Source organism: Gopherus evgoodei, chromosome 11 (genome assembly GCF_007399415.2).
Source record: "Gopherus evgoodei ecotype Sinaloan lineage chromosome 11, rGopEvg1_v1.p, whole genome shotgun sequence".
Lineage (NCBI taxonomy): Eukaryota > Metazoa > Chordata > Testudines > Testudinidae > Gopherus > Gopherus evgoodei.
In genome coordinates this window covers 55,011,142-55,026,705 of record NC_044332.1, presented here as the reverse complement: position 1 = coordinate 55,026,705, position 15,564 = coordinate 55,011,142, and the positions used below count along the sequence as shown (strand labels likewise).

The window sequence follows — 15,564 nt, the reverse complement described above, 5'->3', positions numbered from 1 at the left end:
AATCCATCTCACAGATCAGCCACACAGAATTAAGCTAAAAGCCATGCAACTAGAAAATCAACCACTCATCCTCGCCCCAAACAATTAAGGTCTAGAGGGAAACTGCTCTTCTAGAAGTTAAATTGTGGCAAGGGTCAGGGAATTATCCCATAGCAAAGTAAATGTTGGGGGAGACAGAAAAATCCTCTCCAACAGAAGCAAGAGAGAGGAAAAAAAATGCTCCCCAGCCATTTAGAGGCCTGTCTTCGTTAGCCATGGTGTCTGGTTTTTTTAAAAAAACCTTATGAAAGAGAGTTATAAATATTTTTGCTCTTTATGTGCTAGAATGTCTTAAAATACTTCAAGACATCTAAATTAACATTATAACAAAGAATATTTTGAAATGTGTGACTGGAATCTTTATTATGTAGACAGGTTCTCGCTATATAGTACTTTGTTTTTTGCTTCTTTAACGTTAGCAAACAAATTCTGTCAATTTTAATTGGGAAGTGTGTTCATTAGAGTTTCATGTTTGTGGATTGAAAAGAGGCCAATTATTGAAAATAATAGGAATGGCTTTTAGCCATTTTAAAATGTAGACAAACCATTGTGGTCCTGTCCAGGTCACCTTTGTTAGATCTGTATGGTGAACAAGCCAAAGGCACTTGGTAATATACATTGAGTCCATCCTGAATGTGACACAAGTGGATTGTATTCATAATAATGACTTAAAATTCCATACTACAGAGTAAATTCACTATTTTAAATTGCCTCGGGTTCATACTTGGAATGTAAATTGTTAGACTGAATACAAATTTTATTTTTAAAGAGAAAAACAAACCTAAACTGATGAAATTGTTCTGTAGCTCTAATGTATGCATTAGAAATATATATAAGAATTTATTTGTGGGTACTTATTTCTTGATATTGAGTGACACTTTTCTAAGTATAGAATATATAATATTTTTTTAAAAGAAAGAAGGAAAAGCTGTTACCTTCTTATCTGTTGATAGCCAGGGCATCTCTCTGTCTCTCCAATTCTGAGTTCCTTTTCCCCTCTAAAGTCTAGACGTTCTAAGTTGTGGGGTGTTTGAAAAGGTATCTTAAGTCCACTTTGATTCTTGTATGGAGCATACAAAAGAACATAATTATAAGAATATTGATCACTTTATAGAGTAGCATTTAGTCTGTTATAAGAAAACTACTCATGGTTTTGCATCTTCATTTTCCATTGAGATTGTCTGATTACTGAAATTCAGGTGAAAAGCTCTTTTATCAGAGGTATGTCAGTGATGGTAGTAGCCAACAATTGTCACCAGATCTCCAGAGGAATTACATGCAGCTTTCTCCATTCTGTTACTGTATATTGTTGTCTAGAGATCGTGGGCCAGTTACTGGCCCCCACTAATTCTGCTTTTCATTACTCTGGCCAACTGAGGATTCATAGACTCCAAGGCCAAAAGGGACCATTGTGATCATAGAATCATAGAAGATTAGGGTTTGAAGAGAGCTCAGGAGATCATCTAGTCCAACCCCCTGCTCAAAGTTGGACCAATCCCAACTAAATCATCCCAGCCAGGGCTTTGTCACGGTGGGCCTTAAAAACCTCTAAAGAAGGAGATTCCACCACCTCCCTAGGTAACCCATTCCAGTGCTTCACCACCTTCCTAGTGAAATAGTTTTTCCTAATATCCAACCAAGACCTCCCACACTGAAATTTGAGACCATTGTTTCTTGTTCTATCATTGAGGCGGCCTACCTTCATCAACAATGGATCCAAGTGTTTCCATATGTTGATGACTGGCTCATTTGGGGCCATGCCAGGGACCAAGTACAGTCCCACGTTCGACTTGTCCTAAGCACGTTCCACCAGCTGGGCCTTCTGCTCAACAACGAAAAGTCGACTCTGCAACCAACCCAGAGAATAGAGTTTATTAGGGCAATCTTAGACTCCAGACTCCCCCAAGCCCTCTTGCTGGACGCACCCTTTCAGTCAATGGTGAACATCATCCGCAGCCTTCAAAACTTCCCTACTTCCATGGTGAAGACATACCTCAGCTTTCTGGGGCACATGGCTTCATGCACTTCCATAACCAGGTATGCCAGACTTCGGCTTTACCCGCTTCAGGCCTGGTTATCAACAGTATATTGACCAGGTTGAGACAGCCTGAGTATGGCGGTCACTGTCCCAGAACCGGTTTTGACCTCCCGTTGGTGGCTGGACCCCACGTCTGTGTGCGAAGGGGGATCATTTCCCGCCCCACAGCCTTCCTTGTATCTAGTCACAGACTCATCATCTCTGGGATGGGGGGCCCACCTCGGCAAACTCCAAACACAGGGCCTTTAGACCACATCCGAACTAACTCTGCACATGAATGTATGAGAACTGATGTCAGTACACCTAGCATGTCAGGCATTTTGCAGGAACCTACATGGCCATTGTGTGGCAGTACTTACAGACAACACCATGGCCATGTTCTACATCAATAAGCAAGGGGAAGCCCGGTCGTAGCCCGTATGCCAGGAGGCCGTTCGCCTGTGGGAGTTCTGCATAGTCCACTCGATACATCTGGTGGCGTCATTTCTCCCAGGTGTCCAGAACACACAGGCAGACCACCTCAGCAGGTCCTTCCAGCCTCACAAGTGCTGGATTCACCCAGACATCATCCACTCCATCTTTCTGAGGTGGGGGTTTCCCCAGGTCAACCTATTTGCCTCACACAACAATCGGAAGTGCTAAGTGTTCTGTACTCTCCAGGGACATTCTCTGGGTTCCCTAACAGACGCTTTCCTACTTCTGTGGAGAGACCACCTGTTCTATGCTTTCCCTCCATTCCTGCTGGTCCACGGGGTCCTGCTCAAGTTATGCAGGGACAGGGCATGTATGACTCTGGTCGCCCCAGCATGCCATGGCCCAGGCAGCACTGCTATACCACGCTCCTGGAGTTGTCGGTAGAGCCTCCGATCACATTTCCGCTGTGGCCGAACCCGTTCTCACAAGACCACAGGTGCCTTTGTCATCCCGACCTGCAATCACTCCACCTTACAGTGTGGATGCTACATGACCAACTTGGTCGGAATTACTCTGCTCACAATCAGTGCAGCAGGTTCTGTTAGGCAGCAGGAAGCCCACCACTCGAGCCACGTACCTAGCCAAATGGAAGCGATTCTCCTGTTGGTGCGAGCAGCGCGCCAGGCCCCCTTTGCAGGTGTCGATACCGCGTATACTAGACTATCTCTTATCCCTAAAGTAGCAGGGCCTGGCAGTATCATCTGTCAGGATGCACCTGGCAGCCATCTCGGCTTTCAATCCAGGAGAATGTGCTTCCTCTGTCTTCTCCAATCCGTTGGTTGTTAGATTTCTGAAGGGTTTAGATCACCTCTATCCTCTGTACGACAGCCGGTTCCGGTGTGGGACCTTAACCTGGTCCTTTCCAGACTCACAGGCCCCCCGTTCGAGCCGGTGGCCACCTGCTCACTTCTTTACCTGTCTTGGAAGACAGCCTTCCTTGTAGCCATCATTTCAGCAAGACACATGTCTGAGATCAGAGCTCTCCAAGCAGCTTCACCCCCACCCTGCCTTTCTCCCCAAGATGGTATCAGCTTTTCATGTGAACCAGGACATTTTCCTCCTGGTCTTTTACCCAAAGCCATACACTACATGGCAGGATCAACGTCTGCACTCCCTTGACTTTCGTAGGGCTCTAGCCTTCTATATCGAGCGTACTAAGCCATTCAGGAAAACAACCCAACTCTTAGTTGCAGTGGCCAACCGGATGAAAGGCCTACCGGTCTCCTCGCAACGCATGTCCTCATGGATCACGGCCTGTATCCATGTTTGCTACGACTTGGCAAGTGTCCCTACCCTGTGCCTCATCGCCCACTCCACGAGGGCTCAAGCCTCATGAGCTGCTTTCCTGGCCCGGGTCCCAGTACCAGAGATCTGTAGAGCTGCTGTTTGATCATCGGTACGTACCTTTGCCGCTCATTATGCATTAGTTCAGCAGTCTAAAGACGATGCCGCAGTTGGTTCAGCGGTTCTGCACTCAGCGCCGTCTCACTCCGACCCCACTACCTAGGTAGTCACCTAATCAAAATCGATATGAGCAAGCACTCAAAGAAGAAAAGACAGTTACTCATGTTTCTAACTGTTATTCTTCGAGATCTGTTGCTCATATCCACTCCAAACCCGCCCTTCTTCCCCTCTGTCGCAGTAGCCAGCAAGAAGGAACTGAGGGAGCGCTGGGTCGGCTGGGGTATATATCCAGCACCATTAAGGTGCCGCTCCAAGGAGCTCCACAGCTGACCCACTGGGTGTTGGTAGGGTAAAAATTCTCCAACGATCGTGCACACAGCACACGCACACCTAATTGGAATGGATATGAGCAACACATCTCGAAGAACAGTTACAAAGGTGAGTAATTGTCTTTTCACCAACTATAGTGCTAGATTATGAAAAATGCATTGTCCTGAATAAAGGGCATTAGAGAGTCACAAACTCCCTCATTGCTCCACAGAAGGAAACTCTCTGGGGCAATCTATACCTGGCACAGTGTATGCTGGCCAGTACACCATCCTGGCTACTGCATGGTTGGAGGGACACCACAGTTCTGTGGAGACTATTTCTTCTCCGACATGGTGAGCATTGGTAAGAAGATCTGGCACAAGGCTTAGCTTACACCATTAAATTCCTTGTACTTGCACGTAAAGATTCATCAACTCTTCCTCCACACTTAAAACAGGCAGTATTATTAGTTTATCTTTTACTACCTATAGTATCATATGTTCAGTATCAATTGGAGCATTCAAAGAAATTGATAGGTAATATACCCTTCACATTATCAATGACTTTTTTAAAAAATTTTTATCTTTTTTCCCCTAGCCATCATTAAAACAAGATGAAAAAAATTAAGCTTTCATTGATTCATGTATTTTAAGGCCAGAAGGGATTTTTGTGGTCATTTAGACTGACCACCTGCATAACATAGTAAGACAGCAAACTATCCCGATGCAAAGGAAATATAGGAGGAAAAGTAAGAGGCCAGAATGTGAAAACATGGAAAAATTATTAAGGATGAGTACAAAAAAATAGCACAACCATGTAGGGACAAAATCGAAAGACAAAGATACAAGAGAGTTACTCCTAACAAGGGGTGTAAAAACCATCAGAAGAGGTTCCCCAAATACATTTGGAGCAAGAGAAAAATGAAGGAAAGTATAGGTCCACCACTTGAAAGGAGAGCCAATAACAAATTACACCAAAAATGCTGAGGTGTTTAATGCTTATTTTGCTTCAGTCTTCACTGAAAGTTAATTGTGACCAGATACTTAACACAATTATTTTTAGCAACAAGGGGGAAGGAGCACAAGCCAGAATAGGAAAGAAAGAATTTAAAGGATATTTAGATAAGTTAAATGTAATCAAGTCATCAGAACTTGACAAAATTCAACCTAGGGTATGTAAGAAATTAGCTGAAACAATCTGTGAACCACTAGCAATTGTCTTAAATTAAAAGAACTCCTGGAGGACAGATGAGGTCCCAGAAGACCGGAGAAGGGCAGACATATAGTACCTGTCTTTAAAAAGAGGAACAAAGACGACCCAGGAAATTACAGACCAGTCAGCCTAACTTCAATACCTGGAAAGATACTGGAACAAAGTGTTAATCAGTTATCAAACAATAAATTAATACCTAGAGGACAACAGAGTAATAAATAACTAATAACCAACATGAATTTCTCAAGAATAAAGCATGTCCCAAACCAGCCTAATGTCCTTCTTCAACAGGGATACTGGCCTACTGTGTGCTGGGAAGTAGTAAACGTGATTTAGCTTTTGACACCGTCCCACGTGACATTCTCATAAGCAAACTTGAGAAATGTGGTCTAGATTAAATTACTGTAAAGTGGGTGTCAAGTTGGTTGAAAAACCACACTCAAAGAGTAATTATCAGTGGTTTTCTGTCAAGCTGTCAAGGATATCTCTAAGGATCTATCTTAGGTCTAGAACTATTGAATATTTTCATTAGTGACTTTCATAATGGAGTGAAGATTATGCTTATAATATTGTCAGATGATACCAAGGTGTGAGGAGTTGCAAGCACTTGGGGAACAAATGACCTTGATATATTGGAGAATATATTGGTCTGATATCAACAAGATGAAATCCCATAAAGAAAAGTTAAGAGTGACAGGATGTCATCCAGCTCCTATCTCTTTTCTAACCACAAACTGCTCAGAAACGTTTTTCTGGTCAAACACCTTGTCCAATTTATTTACAGTGTTCTCCCCACCGTCCTTACAAATTGTGCAGAACTGTATTTACAATAGCATACACCCCTTAGCTCACACAGCCTAGGAGAGGGGAGACAGAAGGTATCTTCCCTTTCAGAGATATCTCCTGGCTCTGACTCTCAAAAGCCTGCCAGACTCCCCCTACCTTCCCTTTCCTTCCTGTGCCTTTCTACTGTCTGGGCTATAGGGTAATTAGCCTTGGAGCTCTCTCCAGCCCATTCCCAATCTGTCAATTAGGCACAACTTTACCTCTCAGGTTTACTCTGGGATGATGTAATTGGTGACACAGTGATGAGAGTGTTGGTACAGCTGCTGTTGCTCAACACCATCTCACAAATACACTTAAGGAAAAGTCAAATGCACAAATACAAAATATGGATAACTGACTAGGCAATAATACTGACAAAAACTATCTAGAGGTTATAATATGGTGCAGAGGTTCTCAAACTCTGGGTCGGGACCTCAAAGTGGGTTATGACCTCATTTTAATGGAGTCACCAGGGCTGTCTTAGACTTGCTAGAGCCCGGGCCTGAAACCCGAGCTCCAGCACCTGGGGCTGTATCTGAAGCCCAAGGGCTTTGGCCCTGGGCAGAGGGGCTCAGGTTACAGGCCCTCTGCCTGGGACTGAAGCCCTTGGGCTTCAACTTTGCCCTCACCTGCCTCCCACCCCACCCAGAGCAGTGGGGCTCAGGCGGGCTCAAGCTTTGGTCCCCCTTTCTGGGGTCATACAGTAATTTTTGTTGCCCGAAGAGGGTCATGGTGCAGTGAAGTTTGAGAACTCGTGTTAGAGTGGACCATAATTGAATGAGAGTCAGTAATGTGGTACAGTTGTGAAAACAGCTAATATAATTCTATGATGTATTATTAGGATTGTCATATGTACGGCATGGGAGGTAATTGTCCCCGTTGGCACTTCAGCAGGAGTACTACGTCCAGCTTTTGGTGCCACACTTCAAGAAAGATGTGGACAAACTGGAGAGAGATCAGAAGAGAGCAACAAGAGGAAAGGTTAAAAAAAATTGGACATGCTTAGTCTTGAGAAAAGAAGACTGGGAACAGTTATTAAGAGAATGGCGATCAATTGTTCTCTAGGTCCACTGAAAGTAGGACAAGAAGTAATCTGCTTAATCTGCAGCGAGAGAGATTTAGAATGGGTTTTAGGAAAAGTTTTATAATTTTAAGGATAGGTAACTACTGGGAGGTTGCGGAAATCCCCATCATTGGAGGTTTTTAAGAATACGTCAGACAAACATCTGTCAGAGGTGGTTTAGGTGTATTTGGTCCTTCCCTTCCACAGCACAGGGGAATGGACTGCATGACCTTTTCAGGTCCCTTCCAGCTCTACCTTTCTATGAACACAGACCACAGAATTTCACCCCTACTTCCTGCATCAAGTCCATGACTTCTGATTAACAACATTACATTTTTGAAAGATATCCCAATCTTGATTTAAAGACATTGTGAATACCACGTATATTGGAAAAATGTATTATATTATATTTTGCGCTTCTATAGAGCCTTTCATTCAAGCATCGTGGAATTCTTTATAAACATGAGTGAATTAAACATAAGATCCTTCTGAAGCAGGATGTCATTATTGCATTTTACAGAATAGTTAAATCAAAGTCTGTCTGCTCTAAGTTAATTCATACCTGTGCAACTGGGCCAGTTATACCACTGCCCCTTCCACCATCCCACTCCCAGTGCGGAAATACTGCACCAGCACAGCTCACACACTGGTACAGTTGAGGCCACTATCATAACAAAGTAAGCACCAGTAGTTCAAACCCCACCCCAAGTTTAAAAATGTACCATTCAACTCATCAATTCATCATAGCTCAATTTTAAGATTGCCACAGTCTATCCTTTGTTTTCCCCATTTATGGGCAGGTTTGCAGGGGGGTGGTCTCCCTCAAAATAGAAAGTAATGTATTATGTCATTGTATGTGCAGCAATTCTTTACTCCTAGAATTCAGTACAACAAAGTAAGATCAGGAGAGAGAGAGAGAGAGGAAACCTTTATCCTCACATTTGTTGTGATTAAGTTAATTGCTTAAGTGAAAATAGCACTTCACAAAATGTTCAATATTAATCTCATTAGTCAGCAGAATACTGAGTTTTAAAAATTAAAAACACTCCATAAATTAAAGCAACAAGCATTGTTGTCTAATTAGATGACAGTTGATAATCCTAATTAATTGCTTTGAAATACTTAAACAGAGATTAATAATTAGCAAGTAATAGCCAAATGAGGTCTCATTTTAACTTTGCATAGCCTGAACATCCAGTTATTTACTTTGGGAAGCTAAAAATTGCTGCTGTGCTTCCATCCCCAGAGCTATCCTTTATAAGGGCATTTCCTATTTTGTTAGCATGTAGTTCATCTGTTTGTTTGTCGTTCTGTGTTCTTATGGGACATTCATTGTGTTATCTAGAATTATTTCAATGTTTAAATAAATTGACTTTCAGGCAAGTAAATTTTTTCTCTCAACTTCTGCCCACAGGAAAAAAAGGTGCATGTGATGTTTGTTTTTAGTTACAAGCAAAACTAATAAGTAATTCTGTAAGGGAAAGCAAAGTATAAAAAAGTGAGGTTTGTCTTTGGATCACAGAGTGGGAGTTTTGTGGATGCTCCTAGTTCTTGCGAAAGTTAAGTCTAGAGTCTGGGGCCCTTCTCCAAGAAAAAGCAAGCCCTATTTCCTGCACACACACACGTCAGCAAACATCCATCAAGTCTTATACGTATCCTTTCTCTGACTGCACAGTAGATGCTTTGGACATTCATGGAGTTTAGTTTGTTTTAAATTGTATAGACTAGTTTGGATATATTAGGTCACCAAAATTTAATTAGCTGAGTTTAGCTCTTACTAGTTGAACTCAGTGAAATAAATATTTTGTTTGTAGTTCTGTGATAATGCACAAGTTTAGACTGTTGTTTTTAGTTTCTAAGTTATTTTTTGTTTTGCACTAAATGTTCCCATTTTACCATGGGTTTAAAAAGAACTGATAATGTTTTACTTGGAAGCATTGACTACACAGCATGGAAAGGATCAGGTTTGGTACATCGTGAAATGCAGAATTACAAAAAAGAAAGAACATGTATTATTAAAAACTAAATCATATAAAGTAATAATTGGAGGAAGCTTTTTTTAATAAGTGATAACACAAATACCAGTACAGTGTTTTTATATGGTGTTTACATGAAATATCTTTTAACATATTTCCTTGAGTTAACTTCAAAACAAAGCTAAAAAGAATAGTTTAAAGCACAGTATAAGGAGAGGCAGTAATTTGGTGTGGGGAGAAGGGGAGAGCATTCAAGATAGATAGGAACAGCATAAACAGAAGAGCAACTCCCCATCTCTTGAATTGCTAAGAGGTTACACAGAGAATATACATATTAAAATGGGTGGCCCTGATGTCTGAGATTCATTACCTTAGGATGGAGGGAGTATATGGAGAATTTTGACAAGATATTTAAAAAAAATGCTAGTCAGGAGGAGCAATCATTTTTGTGATGTCGACTTAGTAAAAGACCTGAATTGGTGAGAAAAGTAGGGTTCTCAGAATCTAGGTCGAAGCCACACATTCTGTGGGTGACACACTTTCACCTTGGAAGCTGTCATTCTCTTTGATTTCATGATTCACTTATTGATCATTATTGGCATTGAAATCTACATTGAACCACCAAAATGTTCACTAACTTACTGATGTGGTAATGCCATGCCACCGCCCTTCTTTCACCACCTCCTTCAGTTCTCTCCTAAGAACTTACTGATATTGTCTAGCTCTGCACTACTAACTATCCACCTAGAATCCTTTGCCCTGTGCTTTTATATAACATTTATTATAAAAACAACATCATGAAAAGTAACTCCTCCACTTTACTCAGCACTGGTAAGGTCTCAGCTGGAGTATTGTGTCCGTTTCTGGGCACCACATTTCCGGAAAGATATGGACAAATTGGAGAACATCTAGAGGAGAGCAGCGAAAATTATTGAAGTTCTAGAAAACATGACCTGTAAGGAAAGATTGAAAAAATTGTTTGTTTAGTCTGGAGAAGAGAAGACTGTGGAGGGGACATAACTCTCTTCAAGTAAATAAAAAGGGTGATGCATTTGTTCTTCTTAACCACTGAGGACAGAACAAGAAGTAATGGGCTTAAATTGCAGCAAGGGAGATTTAGGTTAGACATTAGGAAAGACTTCCAGACTTTAAGGGTAGTTAAGTGCTAGAACACATTACGTGGGGAGGTTGTGGATTCTCTGTCCTTAGAGGATTTTAAAAACAGGTTAGACAAACACCTATCAGAGATGGTTAAATAAAATTGGTCCTGCCTCAGTGCAGGGGGATTGGACTAGGTGCCCAATCAAGGTCGTTTCCAGTGCTGAATTTCTATGATTCAATAATTCAGTTGTTGTTGTTTTTTATTAAACATATCTATGACCAAAAAAGTGTGCCATGATTAAACAATTTGAATTATTTCTCTTCCTCCTTTCCTTTGTCTGTCATTGGACTTCATTATCATTTTTTACTGCCTGCCTGAAGGCTTGATACTAGGGATACGCTGAGTGCTGTGGCAGTGATCAACACTTTGTAAGATCAGATGTTTAAAATGTAAATTTCTAGTATCATGCATATCTTATTATAGGTTCTACATAATAAAATAATTAAAGATTGCCACCACGCCAATGTGGCTAACGAAAGATTTGTACAAAAATGTTCATGTCAGCTGCTTATTTTTATTAACTATATATTGATAGTAATGTGCAAAGGCTACAATAAATATTTTTGATAATTTATCGTTACACTTAATATAGTGGAAATTCATGCAGTACTGCTGTAGTATATTACACTTTCCACTAGCGTTCTCTAACATATACATGCACAGACATATGCACGTGACTAGTCAAAGACTGAAATTATAATGTTATGTGCTCCTCTGTATAGATCTTCTACACAAGAAAAGGCTCTATTCCTGCAATTCACTACATGTGGGGTTCAGTGGTGCTCCACATGGGTGCAGTAAATTGCAGGATCAGAAGCCCATGTCTGCCAAGCTGAGTAGCATAGTTCAGTGTTTTCTGTTTAGGGCCTTCATTGCAGTATGTTGTATGCAATACTTGTATCCAAAAAAAAACCTGACATGTTAATGCCATGTGGCCTAGGTATTTAAATCATACATATGCTCCTGTTTTTGTGTTGTTAAAATCCTGCTGTTGCTGTTTTCATATCCTTCAGCCTTGAACATTTCTCAAGGTCAAAAGGCTTGACAGAAAGAAGCCTTAGTCTAAAAAGATATTCTTTTCTGAAACAAGTGTTTTGTGCCTTCTTACTGTACAAGCTAAAAATATTTTTAAAACTTCTATGCAGGCAGTTATGCAAATTACTCTCACTGTTTATCATATTTTTCAAGCCATGTATAATAGGAAATGGCTGGTCTGATCAACACTAGATGTTTTTAAATATCATGGTATTGATCAGTGTTAGCTGATACAATACATTGCAAAACCAATAAAATAGGGTTACTTAAAAATAGCTTGAAATACATCTTCAAATATATATTGACTGTAATTTCCTAGTAGTGAATCCAATATGGTTACATTCAATAGCAACATGAGGAAGCAAAATAGTCCTATTAGCAGGGTGAGAGATGGCAGTTCTCCTTAATATTTATCTCATGTGCTTCAATGTGGCTAAATTGTGATGATTTTTTATGTTATTATACAAAGTTAATTCTGACTGGAATATTGACTTATTTCACTGTCAAATACAGAATCTATAACTAAAGTACAATGTATAGTACTAATATACAGAGTTAAAAACTAACTCAGTCTTGCTCTTCATAAAAACTGACTTGGCCTAAGACATCCAACTCATCAGAACAAAGCAAATAAACAAAAATAAAATAAAATAATGTTCCGCTAAATCTTGACTGCACAAAAAAGTCTTGCAGTGTGACCTGCACATTGCCAAACTCTAGCTAGTCTACCATATCCCTGTATTTCTAATGTGCCTATCACCATGATTTCTGATTGTCAAATAGGGAGATTAAAAGATAGGTCTATTGTTGTCTGACACTAGGCAAGTTGTTTGACTGTATTTTAGTTGTTTGACTATAATCTCTGCTGCTCCCTAAGTTATAGCATATAAAATTGCATAGTGAATGAACTCTAAGGGAGAGAGAAGTGTCTTCATGCTCTTCGGTAGCATCCTGTATTGGTGGGATAGGAAGGAAAGATCTGTGAAAAGAAGAGAGAAGATATTGAACTCTGAAAGTGACAAGATATGAGTTCAGTCTGGTCTGTGGTGGAAGAGGATTTTATAGTGCAGAGCTCTGCTTCTGGCTTCCATGAAGCTCATCTTGGGCTCCATCAGCTGCAGTGTATTTATCCATCATTGCAATGTCAGTAGGTTATATATGAGCTTCCAAGTTATTTCTCATTGAGGGACTTCTAAAGAGACGTTCATCAGAGAATACATTGCTGAAGATGCCAGACACCTAAATTCTAGGCTTCTCCCTCTAAATCTGAATATCCGTGGGTTATTATTCATCAGATAAATAGTATACATTTTTCCAAGTTTTTACTTTTATTTCCTGCCCATATATCTAATATCTCTGTTCCTCTGTATCCTTTATCTGGGTTCACTGGTGCTTGTAAGACCTCCCAATTTAGTAATAAAATAAGCTATGTCTACTTAAAAATTAAAAGGCATGCATTCACAGTTCAAAATTAAACTCAAGAGGCACATACTTCAGGCAAGACGCCATGGATATGTTGGGCAGCTCATGAGGTTTGAAGAAACAGTTGGATTTAGCCTGACTTTTATCTTTTAACCAGGACCTTATCTGACCAATCCTTAAGCCCCTTATTCTCCACCAAACTTGTATTTATTTAAAATTCTATGCATTCTCAAGGCTTACATCCCCATAAGGGACCTCCAGAATGGGGGAAATGTTAAACGGATTCCTTTAGAACAAGATTACAAGCTATTCCTTGGGCCTTCTCCATGGCTGAGGAACAAGTCCCAAAACCAGCATCTGGCTCCCTTATCCCAAATGAAGGTTTACTCCCAAGTCTCTGCAACCTTAACCAAGACAGTGTCCAGCCTGCCACCTTGTCCTTCTAGCTCATGCCATTCTAGTAAATATCACACAAGGGTTTTAGAAAGAAAGAAAGTGTAAACTTCTTGATGTTCATATGTAAAAATAACACAGTTCAAAGAATGTGTATTGCTTAAGTAAACCCATATGATACAAGCAAAGTATGTGTTCCTATAGGATGTGTATGCTCAATGTTGTGTTTGTGGGAGGGGGATTGTTCTGTTTTTCTTGTCAAATCCATAGCTTAATAGATAACCTCTTTGCCTTTAAGTATATACCACAAAATATTTGCATTATAGACAAGGCGGTGTTGGTGTAGGAAACTTTAATTTTTGCATTCTCTCTCTCTGTAACCTTAATGTTGAACTCGCATAGGATGTTTTATATGTAATACATTTGAACTCTTTCTCTCTTGAAGCACATTCCCCTGTTACAATTAGTTGGTTCAATAGACAAAGTATTGTATTTGAAAAATAATAGTTAGCAAGAGGGAAGATAGAGCAGATATAGCATTAACCTAATTCAAAATAAAAGCTCTAACAGCATGAAATTACTGCTGTGGAGATTCAGCAGTGTCTTACCTCTTGATTTCTAGAACTATTGTTTTTATAGCTTTTACAGTTTATTTAGCATTTGAACTAAATCTTTCCTATTCAGCTTCACCTTAATAAAACTTGCTTTCTAGAGAGTTAATTCTTGTTGAAATACTTATAAGTCTTCATTTTGGGGAGATAACAGGAGTTCATGTCATTGTGAACATATTTAATAGGGCTTACTCATACAATATGATGTTATGAGACAAGTTTATTACTTTTCCTGTGCCAATCAGGCAGTTCAGTAGGTGCTCTGATGAGATCATGCAGAAGAACGTGCAAACTAGGATACCACATCTGCACTGAGAAATCAAGTGATGCTGTCTTACTTTTTGCTATGATTTTTTTTGTTTGATTATGTGGGTAGAATTAAAGCTCAAATATATTAGCCTGTTCTGCAGTAATTTTTCAGTTTAAAAACATTTAACTAAATTTCATTCTAGAAATAAGTTTTTTAAGTCATTAACTGAGGCAGATGGTTCAGTTGCAACTTAGAGTAGAATACTTCTATACTACCATTGAATTAAAATGGGCCATTTAATTGATCCAAATTGTGTATTCATCTTTTAGTGACTAACATCACACACACTTAGATTTAATATGTGAATACTTCAGTGGCATTTATATGTAAACGATATACATTTGGAAGTTTACACTTCCTCTCAGGTTTACTTCTTTATGTGCTGAAGGTTTGATTCTAAGCTCCTTAAATAGATGGGGCTTTATTAGTGAGTAACAGTTACAAAATCAGGTCTTGGGTGATGAGAGAAAGTAAATAAGTGGCTTATGGTATTTGAATTTTCAGATCATTTTATTGCACATTTGTTTAGCTGCACATGTTTTACACAGCTATGTGTTTTTTCAGGTTGTTTTATTGGAATTGTGAAGTCATGAAAGAATCACAGGAAGATACCCGCAGCACCTTGGATAATGAGTGGAAGATAAAGAGAAAGCAAAAAGAATGTGGCATATAAAGGGTGTAATACCTGGAGGTATTAACTCTGACTCATATCTGTAAAAATGAGACTAGCTCTCACAAAACACAAGTTATCTTAGACAGTCATCAAGCTTGGAGTCATGCTGTCAAGCTAAGAAATTCACCCCCCCTCCCCTTTCTGACAGGTAATAGAGCATTGGTGAATTATGATTTTCCTAAATTGGAAGCACTCATTTTTACCCATGTAGTTCATCCTTATGAATACATAATAAACATTGCATATTTAATGTGCATTATAATGGGAAACTGACTCATTAGCAAAAAAATGGCAAATTTTAAGGCCTTGGTTCCAAATTGAGCTGGAGCCTCCCAATGCACTTTGTACAATCTGGGAGAAGATGTATTGAATAGCCTTCTTTTGAAGGCCATAATGACATTTAATATAAGGATATCATCTTACTGTTGATATCTTTGAAGAGTCATAAGCAGAAACAGAAAAATGAATGGCGGAAAGGAGTGTGACGGAGGGGACAAAGATGGAGGTCCGCCAGCAGTACAAGTTCCAGTTGGCTGGCAACGTCAAGTGGATCAAAATGGAGTGCTCTATATCAGGTGAGGATTATGTAAATTCTGTGCTCTTTTTTATTATTTATTT

At 39.8% G+C, this 15,564-nt stretch overlaps 1 protein-coding gene across 7 annotated transcripts in view; it reads left to right on the top strand.

Moving 5' to 3' along the window:
- MBD5 (methyl-CpG binding domain protein 5) overlaps positions 1-15,564 on the top strand; it is a 218,132-nt gene that overhangs the window by 115,115 nt on the left and 87,453 nt on the right. For 5 of the 7 annotated variants that reach the window (XM_030579840.1, XM_030579841.1, XM_030579837.1 and 2 more), the window contains one exon: positions 14,838-15,521. In XM_030579840.1, coding sequence (XP_030435700.1) covers positions 15,409-15,521 — 113 coding nt within the window. In that variant the 5' untranslated portion in view covers positions 14,838-15,408. The remainder of the gene's footprint in view (positions 1-14,837; positions 15,522-15,564) is intronic. The other 2 variants (XM_030579839.1, XM_030579838.1) reach the window with 2 other exon arrangements.